Raw genomic sequence first — 22,227 nt, forward strand, 5'->3', positions numbered from 1 at the left:
GTTGTGGCCTCTCCCATTGCGGAGCAGAGGCTCTGGATGCGTAGGCTCAGCGGCCATGGCTCACGGGCCCAGCCGCTCCGCGGCATGTGGGATCTTCCCAGACCGGGGCACGAACCTGTGTCCCCTGCATCGGCAGGCGGATTCTCAACCACTGCGCCACCAGGGAAGCCCTATAATGTTCTTTTGACTAAGACCCAAGACCTTAGGGCCCGTAATTAGAATGTGTCAAATAATTCCATGAACAGGTTTCCTGGGATTTGGGGGATTCTTATATTTCTTACACATTCTTTCCCAATTATTTCAAAAATTGGAATTATAGGAGTGATATATTTTAATCGTTATTCATTAATGTACAACCTGAGTTGAGAAAACTCAAGTCCAACTCCAACATGAAAAGTACAATCTTATACATTGGGAAATGAAAAGTGAAATGTATTATTTCTAGTGCAAGCCCAACTTTAGAAAGAGTTGGGGAAGGAGGTGGGTGGAGGAACAAAGAGAGTTAACAGCTCAGGAAGTCAGTTCATAAAAGTAAGATAGTTGACACATTCCACTAAAAATGAAACAGTGCAAGCGTTTCCCACACACTTAATTTAGTTTCACCTGGGATGCTGTCAGTGAAACAGAAATCATGAAGTCAGAATCTCAAAACCATATTATTCATAAGGGAAAAGGCAAGTCGTAGAGATTTTAAAGTTAGCGCCAGGCATGTTGGCGTTCATACTTCTTGGGTTAAACTAACTGAAACAAGCTAAGACTGTTGAGAGATGATCTTGGACTCCCTGGTCTCTCCTCATAAGCCTACCCAAAACAATTGCCAAATCTTCTTATAATAATATCATTTTATTCTGCCCTAACAGCTTGTCTTTCTCCCTATCTCCTGAGTTTTTCCACTAAAATATCCATTAAGTAAACTAAAGGTTTTGGTCAGATTCTCACCAAAGAGAGGGGAGACTAGTTCTCCTTTAGTTCACGGGTATGAATCTCAGAACAACACAGAAAATTAATGATTTTTCAGTCAATAACTGAAATCCTTTCCATTTTTATTGTTCTCAATAATACTTTAAGCAAAACACTTGTCAAAAGGGCACATTTTTAAAAAAATTTCTCAATGGTCTGGCAGAGAGAGCCATCCAGATTCTCTTCAACTTATTTATTGACATGGTATACAATATCTTTGTCTTCTAAATAAACTGCTGCTAGAATATTTTAATACATTCCTATAAAAATATGTAAAGATTTTATTGAATATAAAAACCATGAAATACCTTAAGAAACAGGAAGCATCTCGAATAAACAACCTAACTTTGCACCTAAAGCAATTAGAGAAGGAAGAACAAAAAACCCCAAATTTAGCAGAAGGAAAGAAATCATAAAGATCAGATCAGAAATAAATGAAAAAGAAATGAAGGAAACAATAGCAAAGATCAATAAAAGTAAAAGTTGGTTCTTTGAGAAGATAAATAAAATTGATAAACCATTAGCCAGACTCATCAAGAAAAAAAGGGAGAACACTCAAATCAATAGAATTAGAAATGAAAAAGGAGATATAACAACTGACACTGCAGAAATACAAAAGATTATTAGAGATTACTACAAGCAACTCGATGCCAATAAAATGGACAACCTGGAAGAAATGGACAAATTCTTAGAAATGCACAACCTGCCAAGACTGAACCAGGAAGAAATAGAAAATATGAACAGACCAATCACAAGCACTGAAATTGAAACTGTGATTAAAAATCTTCCAACAAACAAAAGCCCAGGACCAGATGGCTTCACAGGAAAATTCTATCAAACATTTAGAGAGGAGCTAACACCTGTCCTTCTCAAACTCTTCCAAAAGATAGCAGAGGGAGGAACACTCCCAAACTCATTCTATGAGGCCACCATCACCCTGATACCAAAACCAGACAAAGACGTCACAAAGAAAGAAAACTACAGGCCAATATCACTGATGAACATAGATGCAAAAATCCTCAACAAAATACTAGCAAACAGAATCCAACAGCACATTAAAAGGATCATACACCATGATCAAGTGGGGTTTATTCCAGGAATGCAAGGATTCTTCAATATACGCAAATCAATCAACGTGATACACCATATCAACAAACTGAAGGAGAAAAACCATATGATCATCTCAATAGATGCAGAGAAAGCTTTTGACAAAATTGAACACCCATTTATGATAAAAACCCTGCAGAAAGTAGGCATAGAGGGAACTTTCCTCAATATAATAAAGGCCATATATGACAAACCCACAGCCAGCATTGTTCTCAATGGTGAAAAACTGAAACCATTTCCACTAAGATCAGGAACAAGACAAGGTTGCCCACTCTCACCACTCTTATTCAACCTAGTTTTGGAAGTTCTAGCCACAGCAATTAGAGAAAATAAAGAAATAAAAGGAATCCAAATAGGAAAAGAAGAAGTAAAGCTGTCACTGTTTGCAGATGACATGATACTATACATAGAGAATCCTAAGGATGCTACCAGAAAACTCCTAGAGCTAATCAATGAATTTGGTAAAGTAGCAGGATACAAAATTAATGCACAGAAATCTCTGGCATTCTTATACACTAATGATGAAAAATCTGAGAATGAAATTAAGAAAACACTCCCATTTACCATTGCAACAAAAAGAATAAAATATCTAGGAATAAACCTACCTAAGGAGACAAAAGACTTGTATGCAGAAAACTATAAGACACTGATGAAAGAAATTAAAGGTGATACAAATAGGTGGAGAAATATACCATGTTCTTGGATTGGAAGAATCAACATTGTGAAAATGACTCTATTACCCAAAGCAATCTACAGATTCAATGCAATCCCTATCAAATTACCACTGGCAATTTTACAGAACTAGAAAAAAGAATTTCACAATTTGTGTGGAAACACAAAAGACCCCGAATAGCCAAAGCAATCTTGAGAACGAAAAATGGAGCTGGAGGAATCAGGCTCCCTGACTTCAGACTATACTACAAGGCCACAGTAATCAAGACAGTATGGTACTGGCACAAAAACAGAAATATAGATCAATGGAACAGGATAGAAAGCCCAGAGATAAACCCACACACATATGGTCACCTTATCTTTGATAAAGGAGGGAAGGAAACACAGTGGAGAAAAGATAGCCTCTTCAATAAGTGGTGCTGGGAAAACTGGACAGCTACCTATAGAAGTATGAAATTAGAACACTCCCTAACACCGTACACAAAAATAAACTCAAAATGGGTTAAAGACCTAAATGTAAGGCCAGACAGTATCAAACTCTTAGAGGAAAACATAGGCAGAACACTGTAGGACATAAATCACAGCAAGATCCTTTTTGACCCATCTCCTAGAGAAATGGAAATAAAAACAAAAATAAACAAATGGGATCTAATGAAACTTAAAAGCTTTTGCACAGCAAAGGATACCATAAACAAGACCAAAAGACAACCCTCAGAATGGGAGAAAATATTTGCAAATGAAGCAACTGACAAAGGATTAATCTCCAAAATTTATAAGCAACTCATGCAGCTCAATAACAAAAAAACAACCCAATCCAAAAATGGGCAGAAGAACTAAATAGATATTTGTCCAAAGAAGATACACAGATTGCCAACAAACACATGAAAGAATGCTCAACATCATTAATCATTAGAGAAATGCAAATCAAAACTACAATGAGATATCACCTCACACCGGTCAGATTGGCCATCATCCAAAACTCTAGAAACAATAAATGCTGGAGAGGGTGTGGAGAAAAGCGAACACTCTTGCACTGCTGGTGGGAATGTAAAATGATACAGCCACTATGGAGAACAGTATGGAGGTTCCTTAAAAAACTACAAATAGAACTACCATATGACCCAGCAATCCCACTACTAGGCATATACCCTGAGAAAACCATAATTCAAAAAGAGTCATGTACCAAAATGTTTATTGCAGCTCTGTTTACGATAGCCAGGACATGGAAGCAACCTAAGTGTCCATCAACAGATGAATGGATAAGGAAGATGTGGCACATATATACAATGGAATATTACTCAGCCATAAAAAGAAATGAAACTGAGTTATTTGTAATGAGGTGGATAGACCTGGAGTCTGTCATACAGAGTGAAGTAAGTCAGAAGGAGAAAAACAAATACCGTATGCTAACACATATATATGGAATCTAAAAAAAAAAAAAAAATGTCATGAAGAGATTAGTGATAGGATGGGAATAAAACACAGACCTACTAGAGCATGGACTTGAGGATATGGGGAGGGGGAAGGGTAAGCTGTGACGATGTGAGAGAGTGGCAGGGACATATACACACTGCCAAATGTAAGTTAGATGGCTAGTGGGAGGCTGCAGCATAGCACAGGGAGTTCACCTCTGTGCTTTGTGACCACCTGGAGGGGTGGGATAGGGAGGGTGGGAGGGAGGGTGACACGAGAGGGAGGAGATATGGGAACATATGTGTATGTATGGCTGATTCACTTTGTTGTAAAGGAGAAGCTAACACACTATTGTAAAACAGTTATACTCCAATAAAGATGTTAAAAAAAAAAAACCATGAAAGACTGTTCTTTTCATATGAATTAATCTTCAAGCCATTGATTTTCTATGCCACCTTTTATGTCATGAACCCTACTTAAAGTGCCCTTTATCAAAGAATGAGGTATAAGTTAGCTTAGAAATCAGGAGAGCCAGAGTGAGATGTAGTGTAAGAAACCAAACAATGGTGGTTTTGGCTATTTCCCTCTGTCATTTTCAGAGAAATTGAATTTTAGGCAAAATACTCAGTTTAATCCCTATAAAAGGTAATATGTTCAAATTAAAAAAAAATCTGAGAGCATTATGCTTGAAAAACACAAGCTTTCAAAGCATTAGGAATTTGAGGCTTAGTTTTATAATTTGATATCCTGATATTAAATCATTCATAAACTATGTGGAAAATATTTATATGCTTATTTATATATTTTCAAAGAAATCCAGGTCTTTAACAAACTTTTTCTGACAAATTAACAGTTACAAACTGCTGGAGGATATGTTAGTAAATTACATGGTTCAGTTGTCTCTTTTTGGAATTTATAGGATAATATATAAATTGTTTGGGGGTGTGGTTCAAGCAAGTGACAGATGGACACCAAAAATGCTTAAGGTATGAGTAACCACCATCTAAATGTTTCATAAGCAGGGAAAACATTGGAAGGCCAAATGCAAAGAAGTCAAAGTTGGTGTGATTCCAGTGCAAGACATGAAACAAGAAGTGAACCCAGAGGAGAAGAACAGAGAGAAGATGAAGAAGAGGAGGAAGAGGAGGAAGACCCGTACACCTTTGCTGAGATTGATGACAATGAATATGACACGATACTGGCCAAGAGGAGTACAAAGAAAAAACTTGGAAGTCGGTCATTCATTATGAACAGACCTCCTGCTCCCACACCCCGACCCACAAGTATCCCTCCAAAAGAGGAAACTACACCTTTTATAGCGCAAGGTAATTTGTTTTGTTGCTGCTGTTACTGTTTGTGTGTGTGTTTTTTGGGGGGTGGCCTCTTTTTGGGTGGGATCTAAAACCCCAAAGATGAAAAGCATCTTTTTAAGTCATAGCTAAGCTGTATCGGACCATTTTTAAATTTAAAAACACGATGAATAAAGAAAATAAGAGCAATATATAGGGCTCTGGTTTGTAATTGTTGATTAAGGAGGATAATTTTGACAAACCATGCAAAGAGCATGAAACCATAATATGTGTGGAGAAATACTGTTTGATGCTTCTTTCATAATTCTGTAAGAGGGAAGCTCAACACCTGTGAATAATGTGCAACGCACGAAGAGAAGATATAGGTACTTTTACTTTTTGCCCCTCATTCCATTTAAGATAACTGTAAACACCTAAACAGTTTTGAGTACTAGAATCTTAGATATGCAACCCCAGTTCCTCTGATAATTGCACTTCACCCCAATGATTAAGATTCACTTCATCCATGATAGAATTTTAGACTTCAATTCTCCTTTCTCATCTCAGTTAAATCTAAATAAAAAACTAGCAAATCCCTAGAGCTTTTTTATATCTGTAGCCCCAGCAGGATACACTGACTTTGCTGTTCTTTCCTAACACTCTTGTATTCTCTGGTTTGGCGCACTCCATGAGTCCCTAGTGTCTAAGACATGACTTTTATTCATCAGTGTATCACAAGCACATGCACTGAGTGTTTTCGGGGGTTAAGGTACCATCCTAGAGACTGAGAATGTGGAATAAAACAATGTCTGCATCCTTGAGGAGTTCTAGGCAATAGCTATGCAAATAAATATACAGTACAATTTGACCCTTTATTAGAGATTTTTGAACAAAATATTTGGAATCAAACAAATTTTGGGGTGACAACTAAAGCTGAGAGGCAATATATTATACATTCAAATAGACTAAACCGTGTACCCAAACAGAGTATTTAAATATATACCACAAATCCACTCAAAAAGAACACAGTTACTCATCTGTGCTTAACATGTTCAAAAGAAACCATTCTGTTGTTTAAACGGTATGTGTTGAGAGGTTTGTATAAGAAAATTTAGCAAGTGTTTTACCAATGTACTAGATACCTGCTTAACAGTGATCTACTGCTGATAATGTTCAGGACACTATTATAAAAAAGGAAACAATAACAAATTAATAAAGGTTTTGGCTAAAATAAAATGTCACCTGGAACAATTATCTAGATTATTAAGGGAGGGAATAAGCTGTAATTAGAACTTCTCAGACTGTCTACCATAGTGGCTCTAGGATATTACAGTCAGGACTTCATATCCGTGGATTCCACATCTGAGGATTCAACCAACTGCACATAGAAAATATTCAATAAAAGAAAATTCCAGAAAGTACCACACAGCAAATCTGCCTCCAGGGCAACTGCTTACATAACATTTATACTGTATTTACAACTATTTTTATAGCATTTACATTGCATTAAGTATTATAAGTAATCTGGAGTGACTTAAAGTATACGAGAGGATGTGCAGAGGTTATCGGCAAATACTATACCTTTTTAGAAAAGGGAATTGAGCATCTGCAGATTTTGGTATGGGGGAGGGAGGTCCTGGAACCATTTCCCTGCAGATGCCAAGGGACAACTGTACTAGCTCTTTGACAAGGTTACTAAATCCCAATAAATAATTTTGACGAGGGAAGTTAGATATATAACTCAATAAAAGAATTGTTGTATTCTGGAAATTTTTGAAGAGGTACATCATCTTCTGTATCTCATCTCTAGGGAGTTCTCAGGACCACAATATAGACTCCCATGTTGTGTTTCTCTGCTTTTTGCTCTTTATCTTGTCATCCTTCTATCAACTGTCATATTCTTATTTTCCCTGAGTGCATTCTTGTTTTCCGTTTGTTCTTGTTCTATATCATTCTTTTCTCTTTCTTTAGTGGTGGTGCAGGCAATGAAGTTCAATATCTTTGTCATGGCTTTTGTTTCATTTTGCTCTGATTAGAGTTTTTAAATTTCTGTGATTTTAATTTTTCTTTAGTTCTCGTATTGTCTGTATTATCTTTGCTTGTTGTTTGTTTCGTCTGGAATGCTTGATACCCCCATAAAATATCTGACTATTTTTAGTGATGCTTTCATGTTTAAGAATGAAGCACCAAAAATCTGAATGGAAACTCTACTTGCTAATTTGTGGACTGCACTGTAGGGTAATGAAGTAACCAGCTTTTTCATTGAATTACCCCAAAGTGTTAGTTTAGATAGATCTATTCTCTACGTTTTTCAATATTTCTAGAATAAATTCCAACTAACTCTAACCTACATTTATATACCTGGTTGCCAGCACACTGATATCAGAGTGTGGGAAAAAGACTGGGAAATTCCACCACTCAGAGTGCATTATTTAACTTGTTCTCCCTGCGTTCAGTCCAGTGTATAACTCCTTCCACCCACTGTGCCCTGTGTGCCATGGTCAGAACTACTTCTATTCAATTTCTCCAAGAAGAAACTGTCCATCATAGATGATTGCCTCATTTCATTAGAGAAGGAATTAGGGACAATGACTGCTTTAGGACTGTCAACCAAGCCCCATATTAAAAAAGAGTATTGAGATGGTTTTCCTCCTCATTCATATATTTATTAATTACATAAAGATTTATTGAGTACCAAATGATAAAGTCTTTCTTTGTGTTAATTATGTAAATCCCCTACATAACAGTGGTACAATTTGTCTTTTATACACACAGGAACTTTAAAGAATCTTAGAAATCTTGAGTTTCTAAGAACTTTTAAAGGCTATTTATCTCATCCCAAGCCCAACACACCAATATTTACAAGAAATCTTTCGTTCAGTTACACAATCTAATTTATTCTCACAACATTTGTGTTATATGCAGACAGGAATCAGTGTTACATTCTGTGATTTTGTTTTTGTTTTGCACCTAAATATATAAAAGCATGTATGGTTATTTTCTCCATATTTCAGATCAGTAGCAAAAACTGAACTGTAAATGAGGTCATCAAAGTCCCTTTCCATTATTTCTTCCTTTTCTCTTTCACTGGAATATACTTGCTTGCTTCCTCCTTTTATGCTATTGATTGTTGATCATTCTGTGCTCACATTAGGAAAACATTACCTCATCAGCCAATTCTTTTGTGATGTTCTTTGCATTTCACAGGGTAAATGTCTTTCATCACAGCTTTCTTTTTTTCTTTCCTAGCTCAGGCAAATCTATTAAATAGAATATCCACCTTTTCCCAGAAAGCCATCCATTCAATTAGAAGAACATTAATTTACCCCAATTCTTGCCAGAGCACAGAAGTTGTAGCAGAATGCTGGCACATCCAGGGTGTGTTAAAGTAGCCAGAGAAGGATGTGGAGTAGGGGATGGAGAAAGAATGCAGGATGCATAATCCCAATTTACTATTTCAGAAACTCAAGAAAGTTATAGCAAAGTGACTAGGCAAATAAACCAGAGAGATACAGGAAAATCACGTTGGCTTCTGTGAGATAATGGGATATAGATAGATAGATAGATAGATAGATAGATAGATAGATAGATAGATATACACACACATATATATATTCCATTACATATATATATATGTATATTCCAAACCTATATATATATATATTTTTTTTTCTACCCTCAGTTCCTGACACAGAGCTCCTGAAACCCTTGTAATTTCCTGGGTGGTAGGAGTGTTTATGTTCTAATGAGGCAGCTCTGAGTGGACTCCTGGATGGCTCCTGGAGGAGGGTTAGTATGGGAAAGTCCAAGCAGTGATTAGAAGCTTGGAATTTTCAGCCCTAACCCTATTCTCTAGAGAAGGACGAAGGGCTAAAAATGGAGTTAATGATCAATCATGCCTATGTGAGGAAGCCTCAATAAAACCCTGATATTAGGGGTCTCCAGGAGCTTCCAGGTTGGCAAACAGGTCCACATAGGAAGGGTGATACACCCAAGCTCCATGGGTACCTGTACTGGGGACTCCCAGACCTTGCCCTATACATCTCTTTATCTAGCTGTTCATCTGTATCCTTTATCATATTCTTTAAAATAAGTGTTCCCCTGAGTCCTATGAGCTGCTCTAGCAAATTAATCAAACCTGAGGAGGGGGTTGTGAGAATCTCCAATTTGTAACCAAATCAGACAGAGACTGTGGGTAACCTGGGAATCTACCACTTGGGATTGGTATCTGAAGTAGAGAGGAAGCAGGCTTGTGGGACTGAGCTCTTAGTCTGTGGGATCTGACACTACCTCTGGGTAGACATTCTCAGAACTGAATGAAATTGAATTCAATTGTAGGATATCAAAATGGTGTTGAAGGGCTGGTTGGTGGGGGAAAATCCGCACGTTTGATGACCAGAAGCGTCTGAAATGAAGTGTGAGAGTAGAGGAGACACACGGGAAAGAAAGGCCCAGGAGGAAAAGTGGGTTTTCCCAATGCTGCTTTGCAAGGGGGATTCAGATTCACTGATATTACCTAAGCAAATAACTTCATATATCTGAGATGCAAATTCCTCATTGTAAGTTGGGAATAGAAATAACGTCTACTTTAAGGATTGTTGTAATCTTTAAGTGAGATAAAATTAACAACTACTCAGCACAATATTTGGTATGTGATATATACTCGATAGATAATAATTAAAAGCAATTCTACTTTGTCTTTCCTCAGTTTCTGGGCGGACAGTGACTTTGATTAACTTTAAATTCTAGAAGAAGTGTGTGCTTCCTGGACTCTGGGGAGTTAGAAGTTAAGGAAACTATTACAGATGGAATTGGAGTCAGGATATCCTTTCCTCTAAAGGAACAAGTTGGCTTAGTCTGCTCTTTATGATAATAATTATTAGGCAACTTTCATGATAATTTCTAATTCATGAAATAATACTGCATAGTTGGCATTAATAGGCTCATTTTAGAGATACGGAGGGAGTTCCCTGCTGGTCCAGTGGTTAGGACTCCGTGCTTTCAATGCCGAGGGCCCTGGTTGGGGAACAAAGATCCCATAAGCTGCACAGTGAGGCCGGGAAAAAAAAAAAAAAAAAAAAAAAAATGAGGTACTTTCCCTAAAAAGCAAGGTATACAATAAATAAATAATTTAAAAATAGAGATATGGCAACTGATGTTCAGTGAGTTTCAGTGTCTTGCCCATGATGATAAAACTAGGAATGGGAAGATGTGTGATTTGGACCCGACCCAGCTCAATCTGGCTACCACATTTGTACACATGGTAGGACAAATTTTCTTTCTTGACGTATTTATTTCTGGGTCATTAGTTAATATTTATTTCTTCTTTCTAACCCATAAGATCCATAAAAGAAGAGACCAGTCATTTGTTTTTGCCCTTCAAAACCTCATCTGTTTTTGTATCTTTGGTTCCAAGCTCAGTGCTAAATTCATAGCAGAAACCATGAATATTTGATGAATATTAATTGAATGAATACAAGGAGAGAGAAATGATAAAAGTAACAAGAACTACATCAATGTGGATAGAATAGGAGACTTCACTAACACTACAGAGGATGGTCAGAAGAATATATCAATCTAGTAATTCCTAAATTTCCCCTTTTTAAATTTTTATTTATGTATTTATTATTTTTGGCTGTGTTGGGCCTTTGTTTCTGTGCGAGGGCTTTCTCTAGTTGCAGTGAGTGGGGGCCACTCTTTATCGCGGTCCGTGGGCCTCTCACTGTTGCGCCTCTCTTGTTGAGGAGCACAGGCTCCAGACGCGCAGGCTCAGTAGTTGTGGCTCACGGGCCCAGTTGCTCCGCGGCACATGGGATCTTCCCAGAACAGGGCTCGAACCCATGTCCCCTGCATTGGCAGGCAGATTCTCAACCACCGCGCCACCAGGGAAGCCCTCCCCTCTTTTAAACCATCTAAGTACTCCTAATGAAGAGGGGATCCTGTACCTAAGGGGACAAAGTTCTAGGATATTCACTTCTAGCTAAGCATTCTAACTGCTTTCACACAGCATAACGTATCAGAGAGAATCTCTATTTCTACCATCACCACCATCTCCTATCCCCAGAAATGTAACTTATTAATACAAAATTGAATCCATGGTTCATTTTATTAAGAGATATGTTTCTGGATTTTTTATTCCATTCTTATTATACTAAACCTAATTTTATGTTAATAACCTTGAAAAGAATAACTCACTTTTCTTAAATGAAAAGTTTTTGAAGTCTGCCTGCTTTCAAAACTCATAGTCTCTCCATCTTTTTCTCCCTATAGTATTGGAAAGGAACAGGTTCATTAAGCTTCAAGAATATAGAGGAATTAACATGGATTTACAGTCCTTCTTAGTGGCAAAATTCTTGATTTAAGACAAATCAAAGAAAGAAATGAGCACTTTTCATAATATAGATAGATGGGTGGTAAAACTATATCCATAAATCATGCAAAGAGATGACTGCCTATTTGGGAAAATTTTTCAACATCAAAGGACAACTTCCCATTTTCCCCTCACACAATTAATAAAACCAAGGTCCTTCCTCAGAGTCCATGTTGCTGATTTGGGGTAGAATATAATTTCCCTTTCAATTTTCAATTGCTACTGAGTTGCCCTTGGCATTTTACAGTGTAACAAAGTTGTGTAAGACCTTTTTGAGAGCTACTTAGCTACTGGGACCCCAAAATGTCAAGTACCCAACTCAGAGCAACAACTCAGTTGCTCTCCGAAATTTTCCACTTGCAATTCACTTGTACTTGAAATTGATCACATACAATGCAATGGAAATGCAAATAGAAAAAAAAACCTTGTAGAATGTCTTAGGAAAATTAATCCATATCATCATAAATGTGGCAGAATGGACTGGCCTCTATCCTCATTAGTGAAGAAATAGTGTCAAATGGATTAAAGCAAGCCTTAGATCAAGTGCCCTAGGTTCTACTCTCTGGCCCGGTGATCTTGTCCAAACCATGAGCTTTAGGACTTTGTATATATATCACAGGTGGTCTCAGGATAGAGGACATATTTATCATCAATTTGTAAGCCCAGTGTCCCTGCCTTCCCCGTGGTCCTCTGCCTCCCTCCTTTTCCTGATAAGAGTACTGGCACAGCTCTGACAAGCTGTTGTTCAGACGTGTGCTCACATTGGGAATTCTGGTCTTTTTCCCCTTAACATACGATGCTCCTAGAGTCTCTGTTAAATTTGTCTTTTAGTAGAAGCCCAATTGGCCTAGAGTAGCAGTTCTTAACGGGTGGTGATTTGCCTCCCAGGAGACATTTGGAGACATTTGGCAATGTTAACAGACATTTTGATTGTCATGGCTAAGACGGTACTACTGGCATCTATGCTAGGCCACAAAACATGTCTCAACAAATTTAAGAGGATAGAAATTATATCAAGCTTTTTTTCCAACCACAATGGTATGAAACTAGAAATCAGTTACAGGAGAGAAATGGGGAAAACACAAACATGTGGGGACTAAGCAACATGCTACTAAAAAAAACAATGGGTCAGTGAAGAAATCAAAGAGGAACTCAGAAAATAAAATGAAATGAAAATAAGAACACAACTTTCCAAAATCTATGGGACACAGCAAAAGCAATTCTCAGAGGGAAGTTTATAGCAGAACAGGTCCACCTCAAGAAACAAGAAAATCTCAAATAAGCAGCCCTGTCCTTTTGAAATTTTCAATCTGCATTTTTATAGTTTGAGTCTTATTGGCAGAACTAGTATTTAATATTTGTTCAGAGTGAACGTGACCAGATCCTACTGGTTACTTCTTAGGACAGCAATATTTCCTGATATAAGAGAAAAGAAAGAGGCCAGAGAAATTACTCTTGGTAATCACTAAGCATGAACCAAAAGATGAACTCATCGTGGCTTCTAGAGTATTTCAGTGACTTCCTAACAACCCAAACCACTTCTCTTTGAAACAAAGGGGAAATGACCAGGGATGTTACTGGAGGAATGTCTACACTAATATCATTTTTTATTGAATACAAGTGTTCAAGAAGTAAAATCAAGCAGTGAGCCCACATGAAATCATATGGGAGGAAACGAGCCCCTAGTCCAGTGCTCTGCAAGCAGTAGGTGTTCAATACATGTTGCCTGCCTGGTGTGGAGTAGAGAACTTTGCTAATAAACTCGTTACAATGGCCTCAAGCTCTAATTATAAACTGATTGCTCTCTTTCTCTCAATGTCCCAACTTCCTGAAAAAGAAACATTTCAAGAATAGAAATATTCTTATTTGCATCAAAAAGGATAAATATGCAATTTAAAACAGTTTGTATTCTACTCTAATGGAAATTCAGTTCCTTAGAAGTAGAAAAAGTAATTTATAGTGAGATTTCCTGGTTTGGGAGAGGATTTTTATGGGAACACGTCTATGAGACTTAAAGTTTCCATTACAAACTGGAAAGAAAATTAATGTTTTCTCCTTAGGAAACCAAAGCCATTCATTGATATTTCCACTGAATTAGAACTTCTATGCAATTTTCCTTCATGCAGATATGTACTTTCCAACTTCCCATCGCCACCAATCTCCCGAGTACACTGTAACCACATCCGTGACCTCGTGTGTGCTGGCTGATCATTTGTAGATTCTCCCCTCCCACTCCCCAAAAAGAAGCTGCAACTCCTGACTATATGTCTGCAGTCAGTAAACTACTTTCAGATGAAAGACCTTCATGTTATGTGTCTGATGTGACTATTTCTGTTTGTGGCCATGACACCCCTAGCGTGCCTATTCAAATGTGGTGACCTGTGTTTGATAAATTTGTTGAAATTGGCAACCCATAACTATTGCTAACAGAATGAAATGGTGCTTTTAAGCTGACTGGAGTGCTCAGTCTATCTTGATCCATTTGCAAAGAGGCTACATCTCTTCTCTGAGCTTGGATTTGATTAGTCAGTATGGCTACTCAGAGGGTTAGAACATTCTGTTCCCTGCCTTCACTGGCTAGACAAGGGGTTGTTTACACTGCTTTCCTTTACCTCACTCTGCCTTTTTGTAATTACCATTCACAGGGTGCAAATTGGGCGAACAAGGTAGGAAGAGTAAGGCTACAGAGGTTGCATTATGACCCTTGCCCTTCTGATTCTGATTCTGCCCCAGAGTTTCTTATCTCTGTCCTCTCGCATGAGTAGGCCCTAATGACACATTTGACTTTTGCTTAAAATAATACACCAAAATAAAGGACAGTATGGAAACTGACCGCCTTTTATTTACCTTTACATCCTTAGGACCTAGCACAGCACTTAGCTACATAGTTAGCAATCTAATGAAAGTTTGCTGAGTGTTTAATAAACATACTGCTGCTACCTATACTGAGGACCTGAAGCACAATACAAATTTGTATATTTCATTTTATGTCAAATCCCTACTTTCAAGAATTATCATCAGTGATAGGTATGCAGCTCTAAACAGCATTTCACTTCACACTTCTAATGGGCATGGAACATCAAGGGGTTTGTTTTATAATTCATATCTTTATGAACGCATTTGGCTACGCATTACACAGACTTTCCATTAGCTTAGCCACTTATAAAATAATTCCAAATAAGCTTTATCAGATTTTCAAAGAAGGGCAGCTCTGGAAGAATCTGTTTGCTTGAAATAGGCCGCTAATGAGGTTGACGTGAAGAATGGTCTTGCAGAAGCAACCTGGAAAGACAAATAGTGCAAGTGAATTGGTTATATTTCACCTTCTCCTCCTCCTCTGCTCTTCTGATAGTTCTGCTTTGCTTAACATTTTGAATATTTAATACTATGCTAAATTTTTCCATTCAGTATCATTTCTATTCTAGAGAAAATTTTATAGAAGACATTCCACCAATTATTTTAAATAGGGTTTCCCTGGTGGCACAGTGGTTGAGAATCCACCTGCCAATGCAGGGGACACGGGTTCGTGCCCCCGTCCAGGAACATCCCACATGCCGCAGAGCGGCTGGGCCCGTGAGCCATGACCGCTGAGCCTGCGCGTCCGGAGCCTGTGCTCCGCAACGGGAGAGGCCACAACAGTGAGAGGCCCGCGTACAGCAAAAAAAAAAATATATATATATATATATATTTAAAATAAATGGGGGTGATATTTGGGGCATTTGCATTGTTTGAGATTATTTTGAACCTCAAAAATTGGTTTTCTTTCTTTATGGACTTTTTTAATGTTTAAAGGTAGTGACAGCTACTAATATTGCATTCATTAGTCTTTCTCATCAAATTCCAATTTTAGGTAGGAAGAGAAAAATAAGGTTTCACTAGGGCAGAGTCATCAAAATTGACGTTACGTCATAATTGCCTTCATAGCATCATTTGAACGTTGACGCAATAAAATGTGGTCAAAAATAATATTCTCCAGGAATTCAAACACATAGGGATAGGACTGACTCCATATATTATGAAAAACTAACATTGGTCTGTGATTTAACTTGCTAGTGTTTCTGTTAGTCTAAGCCCCCAGTAAAAAGAATCTCCCCCTCAAAGCATAGCATTCTATTTAAATTCATGTTCATCTGAGAATTTATCCAGGAACCATTTGGCCTGGAATGACTTGGGGAAAAAGAATTGGTAGCGTTTTGGAATATCAGAACTGAGTAAGACACTAGAGATCATCTCATCTAAGCCTTAACTTTATTGGCAAAGCAAATAAAGGCCCAGAAAGGAGAAAGCCATTTTCCCATGTCATGCATGTTGATAATATTAAGACAAAACTATACCCCTTCCACTGTGCCAAGCAGATTAGCATTCTAGTATATAGATTGTTTTTCAGTGGCTATATGTTTAGAACAGAATCTCATCTTACCAAAAATCCTGTTGTATAAAAATACATACCTTCCATATATAAATCTGAATGATCCGTACCCAGTGCTTGGTTCTCTCTATATCATGGATTTTATAGTTACCTCTCATGAACGTTGTGTGGGTGAGATGGTAAATATAAAGTGTATAAAGCTTTCTAGAGCAAAGATTTCGCTGGTAGAAGCAATTTAAATGTTTCAGCTAATATTCACTCTAAAAAGAAAGATTAACAAAGTCTGGAATTTTATATCTATGTATTCTTTTCCTAAGGCTAATAGAGCATGTGTCCTTGGTATGCATGTTTGCATTGGTGATCATTTGGATGGGCTAGCTCTTTCTTCAAGAAACAAGTTAATATAGGTGTCTTCCCAAGATTAACTTATATTCAAAAACACCTCCCAACTTTCATAACAATGAGAAACAGTGTGTTTGGCAATATGCTAATTGCTAATTGAGTTCTTGTAAGGAAATGAGGCTTGTCTATAGGTGAAAGGAGGGGAACAGTTGTAGTGGGTGGAGCTGGAGGTGAGTTAGGAGGGAATTTCAAGGGAGGTTATTGTGGTAGAGGATTTTTGTACTACAGGGCATGACTTAGTGCCCATCCTGCTCTTAATGAGTTCTGTTATCAGCACTTTCATCATCATTCTACTCAGAGCGCCCCTACTCTCCCAGCCCAATCCTCCTCCCTGTCCCAGGCTGTTCTAGCTACAAACGCTGCTGAAATGTCAACAATAAATAAATATGCGGCTGTCACTTCTTAATCTAGAAACTGAGCATGTTTACCTGTTTAACATTTACTGTATTTCACAAAGTCTGGACATTTGTTGTCAACAAATGTATTTCAATAAAATATAAGGTGTAAAGTGATTTTTAACAAATGAATGCCAAAAAGCTGGAAAAATATTCTAGTACTCCAAAGCTTCAAAATTTATCAGAGTTCTTAAATCTTATCAATTAATATTCTTTTTATTGGAAGAATTTATTTTCTGAATTTATCTTTGGATTCAGATGATTTCCCACATTAATGATGCCAGATTACAGCTTTTTTGTCTGAGACAGTCTCAGTCACTCTCTTAACAATATTGGCAAAAAAGCACAGAGTGTCTGCCTGTTATTAAAATTTCAAGTGTCTTATTCTTTCAAGACTTTCTGAACCGGCCAATGAAAAAGTCAAGCACCACTTATAAAAATGCTTTTATTATCCTAAAATATATTCACATACCGTATATCCATCAGTATATTTTATTTGAGAAAAAATGTAAGCCACAAACCCAAAACTTGCCAGTAAGTTATATTTAGCATGTTTTCCAAATATTAACTTGAAGCAGAAAATTGATTTTCAGCCAAAAATGTTGTTTCATGTGTATAATTTCTCTTAAACACATCATACTTTGAAAGTATATTTGCTTCTCCTGTTTGAAGGACAGGGCAGAGTACCCTTTTCTTGACAACAGCTGGCAAAGTGTATGTGCTTAATAAATAATTATTGATTTGATACGGCTTAGGGAACGTTCTTAAATTTGAAAAAAATGCTATCTGGATTCATCACAGATATGACCTTGATATTAGATTGGTTTAAAGCATACGAAGACCAAAAGCAGAGATACAAAATAACTGCTGGGATGCATCTCCCAGACAGAGTGCTGAAGCACCGTCCACACTCCCACTCTGAAGTGCCGCAGCCAGATTGTCCCAGGAACACCTGCGGAGCTGCTAAGAAGAACAGGAGACCCAAGCATATTGGAAATGCCCTAAAGTTCTTTTGTAATCCCCTCTCTATAGCTCCTTCTTTATCTTTTTTTTTCTTTTGACAGAGCATACTTATTTTACAATTTTTTTTGGATTGTTTTATTACATCTAGTTCTTGGTGTGCTGTTTTGCTAGGTTTGTCTCATTGTGGTTTGTCTCCTCATATGATTTGTAATTTTTTTGATTGAAGTATAGTTGATATATACAATATTCTATAAATTACAGTACAATATAGTGACTTGCAATTTTTGAGTTAGACTCCATTTATAGTTATTATAAAATATTGGCTATATTCCCCGTGTTGTACAATATGTCCTCAGTTACGGACGAGAAGAGCAGCAGTGCTGTGAAGAACCAAAGCAACAGTATGAAGTGCAAGGTTTGAGGGTCCAATTCAACATCTCCACTAACTAACATCTCCACTATCATTGCAAAATTACGTAGCCCTTTTATATGTTAGTTATTTCCACCTCTCTCGTCTATAAACATATGACATCGGACTAAATCTCAAGGCCTCTTTCAGTTCCCAAACCCTATAGTTTAGACTACCCATAAAAAAATAAATGGAAGTCTGGGATGTTCAGTTTCTAAAGTCAAGCTCTAAAGGCTATAGACTTCCTCGTTAACAAATACCAGAAGGTATACGGAACTTTGTGGGTGCTCAATAAATATTAAACAATCAATTTTATCTTTCATGGGCTGAACAGGGTAATGCTGACTTGTCTCACAGATTTCCATGTAGAAATAATAAATGAGAACAAAGTGTTTTTCAGATAATAAAGTAATTCGGATAAGCTGCTTTAATAGGTCTGAGGTCTAGCTAGATGATGCAAGAATAAAGTGTCTTTTTCATTATTACATCTGGGAATACAGCAGTCTTTTCATCTGTTTAAGAAGCAACAGTCTTTATCCTTGCTTATCACTAAAAAGTCAGCATGAGTAATTTCTGTGCAAATGGAATTTTTCATGTGATTTTAGCATTTATCACTTTTAATAAAATGCAGCTTTTATCTTTACCTGATATCAAAATGGAATCATATCTTGATTTAAACAGTTTAATGAGGAGTTCCATCAGCATTATACTACTCTGTGCAAAGAAAATGCTTTTTGAAACGACTGATAAGCTTCACAAATGAGAAAATTGTAAATTTAATAATCCTCCTACTCAAAAAATAATACAATTCAGCAATTGTTACTAAGGAAAATGAAGTATTGCATTCTAATTGCCTACAGTCTTCCACAGTGTGTTCTTTTTTATGTTTATGTTCAATAAATAATCTGTGTTCTGTTTTTCACAGTGTTCCAACAAAAGACTGCCAGAAGACAATCTGATGGTGAAAAGTTCCATGGCCCTAAGAAACAAGGTACTAACATGAACTTCAGTTTATTTCATAATCTCTAAGTAAGGGTTAAAGAAATCTTATGAATACTGAATAAAGTCTTCTGTGATAGAAGTAAATAATTGTGTACTTGGCTAATTTTACTGTTAAGTCAGTCAGTGTCTTACCCAAATATAATTTTTCCATAGTAAGATCAATGCCAGAAAATTATTTTAATTAACAAAGCCAAATTATTTTAATTAACAAAGGGCTTACTAGGATATTTGTGGTGATGTTGATGATGTTGTTTGTTATCAGAGCTCCAGGAGAGTCAAGTAAGACAAATTCTCTAACATGACTCAGAGACCTTTAGAGAGAAGCCTCTGGAACCTACCTTGGTAGGAGGGGCAGATGATTGATGCCCCCGTGAAGGGGACCAGCATGGGTTTTCTGTGCTCCGCATTGAACTCCAGTCAAAGATTGTCTCACTATTCTCTTGCCTTAGGTACTGGACCCACCATTTATTGTAACAATTATTTGTCATGCAGAAAAGAGCTGAACACTGTAGCTCAGAGGCATCTCACACAGGAGGAATATTTTCCTCTTGCTCCATAAGGAGGCAGCTGCCTCCAGTCTTTCCTGACACACTTGGTTCCTATTGAAAAGAGGTACTCTGGCAGGTTATTTATTATGATTTTTTTCTGATAATAAATCTTTGGTTAAAGTTCAAAAATGAAAAACATAAAAGGTGGCAGAGGTGGAGGTAACACTGGATGACTCTGATAATCGATGAGCATGTACAGATGCTTTTAACCTCAACCCACTTTTGAAATAACATCACTCCAAAATAATATTACCTTGAAATTGTTACTCATAAATCATTGACAGAGACATTAAAATAAAACTGGGAAGTTATTTCACCAGCAGCCACTGATCACTTCCATAGCCTCTTTGTGTGCCATTGTGAAAATAGCAAAGTGCTGATTGCACCAACTTCTGATACCCACTGACCTATTAAATACAGAACCTCATGGACTTGCTCCTGGGATGCCATGGATCATCCTCCAAACAAAGGTGTGTCCTTAAATGAGTGATCATCACCCATCACTTCAAGTGGCATTTCTCACAGCAGCAAGGTTGTACTTAGATCATTCTTCCAATTAAGTGTGTGGTGTTTGAATGCAGCACATGATGGACCTGAACTTCCAGTCTCCTACAAATCACTTGGATAGACTACTTATAAATTTGTAAGCAAAAAACTCTCCTTATTGGACAAATTTTCATTTCTAGTGATTTCTTAGTTTAGAGGGAAAGATATATCTTTTTAAGTCTACTATTAGCCTCTCACTGTGCCTTTAGCTCTCTCAAGAAATAAATGCAGAACTCCATGTGAGATCATTGTACAATTAGGATCAAACAGTTATTGAAGAATTAAAGTAGAGAAGATTATTCCTATCTGGACTCTTCCACATACCTCACAGAGCTTTGAAAAGAATAAAGAGAGGGGACGCTTTGAGCTCTTTGGGAGAAAGTTTCCCTAAAGCATTTTTAACAAATTATTCAATTATTATATTTTAATTAAATTACGTTAGAATTAGGAGGATGATGTGAAGAAGGTCACAGGAGATGAAAGAAGGGGACAGGTAGCAAGTGTAATGAAGGGATCCTCAGAATGCCTGATCTGTTATCATCTGGTTGTCCCACAGAGAGCAATATAAGAAAAGGCTGCTAATGTTTTTGAAGCCTAGAAGAAACTATTAGTATTCTACCATATGTACAGAAAAAATAGTTCCTTCTGTACTCAGAATAAAAGGGGAGGAGAGAATGGTGAAAGGAAACAAGAACCTAAATTATAAAATATTTTACTGGATTAACATCTGTCCATATCTTGTTACTTAATTTGCTTCTTCAAGATCAATGATGACCAGATTTTTTTAATTCTTGGATGTTAGGATACTGAAAATTTTAATCAAATTTTTGTGTGAATTTTTCACTCTATAGATATTTCAGTCCAATTATTGATGTTATTTTTGATTAGTCACCTTAGAGCAGTTCCCCTAGATTCCTTTAACTGTGGACATTAGTAATTCAGCAGAATGGAAAAGAATATTGTTCTGTTTTCAAGGAGTAGAGGAACATTAAATCCTATGAAATGTTAGGGAAAAAAAAAAAAAAACCTTCCTGATAACTGCAGTCTGCAGGGAAATCAGAATCTAGCATGAGAAAAAAATAATGGGGAAGGTTTTGAAATTAAATAATTAAGTACCTAATGGACTTCCTTTGTCCAGCCATTTTTCTCTAAATCTTTTCAGATATTTATGACCATTCAGACCATGGGACATACTAGACAATCAAAACTACTTATTCCTGGGCTTCCCTGGTGGCGCAGTGGTTGAGAGTCTGCCTGCCGATGCAGGGGACGCGGGTTCGTGCCCCAACACGGGAGGATCCCACATGCCGCCGAGCGGCTGGGCCCGTGAGCGCGGAGCCTGTGCTCCGTAACGGAGAGGCCACAGGGGTGAGAGGCCCGCGTACCGAAAAAAAAAACAACTACTTATTCCTAAATTAATGAATACTCTTCAAATACCTTGGGATTTCATGGTGTAATAGGAAAAACAGTGCATGCTTTACCAATGATAATCTCTTTATTTGATAGAGAACAAAAAGACCCTTTTGTGAAGTGTTTGTCAGAGTCAAGATTTTTTAAAGGGACTGGATAGGTTCTCTAAAGGTTAAAGAAATTATTCAACTATTTCACTATATGCTGAAAGGAAAAGGGATTATGAGAGCCAACTGTTTTCCCACTGAAAGTATAGGCATTTCAGATGCCCTATGTTGAAGACTGCCAAGGGATTGCCAGGAAGTTACATTATTGCTAAGTCAAGGAATTTTCCTGAGGAACAGAAAAAAATTAATTGGCACCATTTCCATG

At 37.2% G+C, this 22,227-nt stretch overlaps 1 protein-coding gene across 3 annotated transcripts in view; it reads left to right on the plus strand.

Annotated features, from left to right (window-relative positions):
- Nucleotides 1-22,227, plus strand: part of BANK1 (B cell scaffold protein with ankyrin repeats 1) — a 325,922-nt gene that overhangs the window by 269,146 nt on the left and 34,549 nt on the right. For 2 of the 3 annotated variants that reach the window (XM_067036904.1, XM_067036903.1), the window contains exons 10-11: nucleotides 5,175-5,477; nucleotides 19,275-19,340. In XM_067036904.1, coding sequence (XP_066893005.1) covers nucleotides 5,175-5,477; nucleotides 19,275-19,340 — 369 coding nt within the window. Of the gene's footprint in view, nucleotides 1-5,171; nucleotides 5,478-19,274; nucleotides 19,341-22,227 lie in introns of all 3 variants that reach the window. The other variant, XM_059067310.2, reaches the window with a different exon arrangement.

This window comes from Kogia breviceps, chromosome 6, assembly GCF_026419965.1.
Source record: "Kogia breviceps isolate mKogBre1 chromosome 6, mKogBre1 haplotype 1, whole genome shotgun sequence".
In the NCBI taxonomy this organism is placed as follows: Eukaryota; Metazoa; Chordata; class Mammalia; order Artiodactyla; family Physeteridae; genus Kogia; species Kogia breviceps.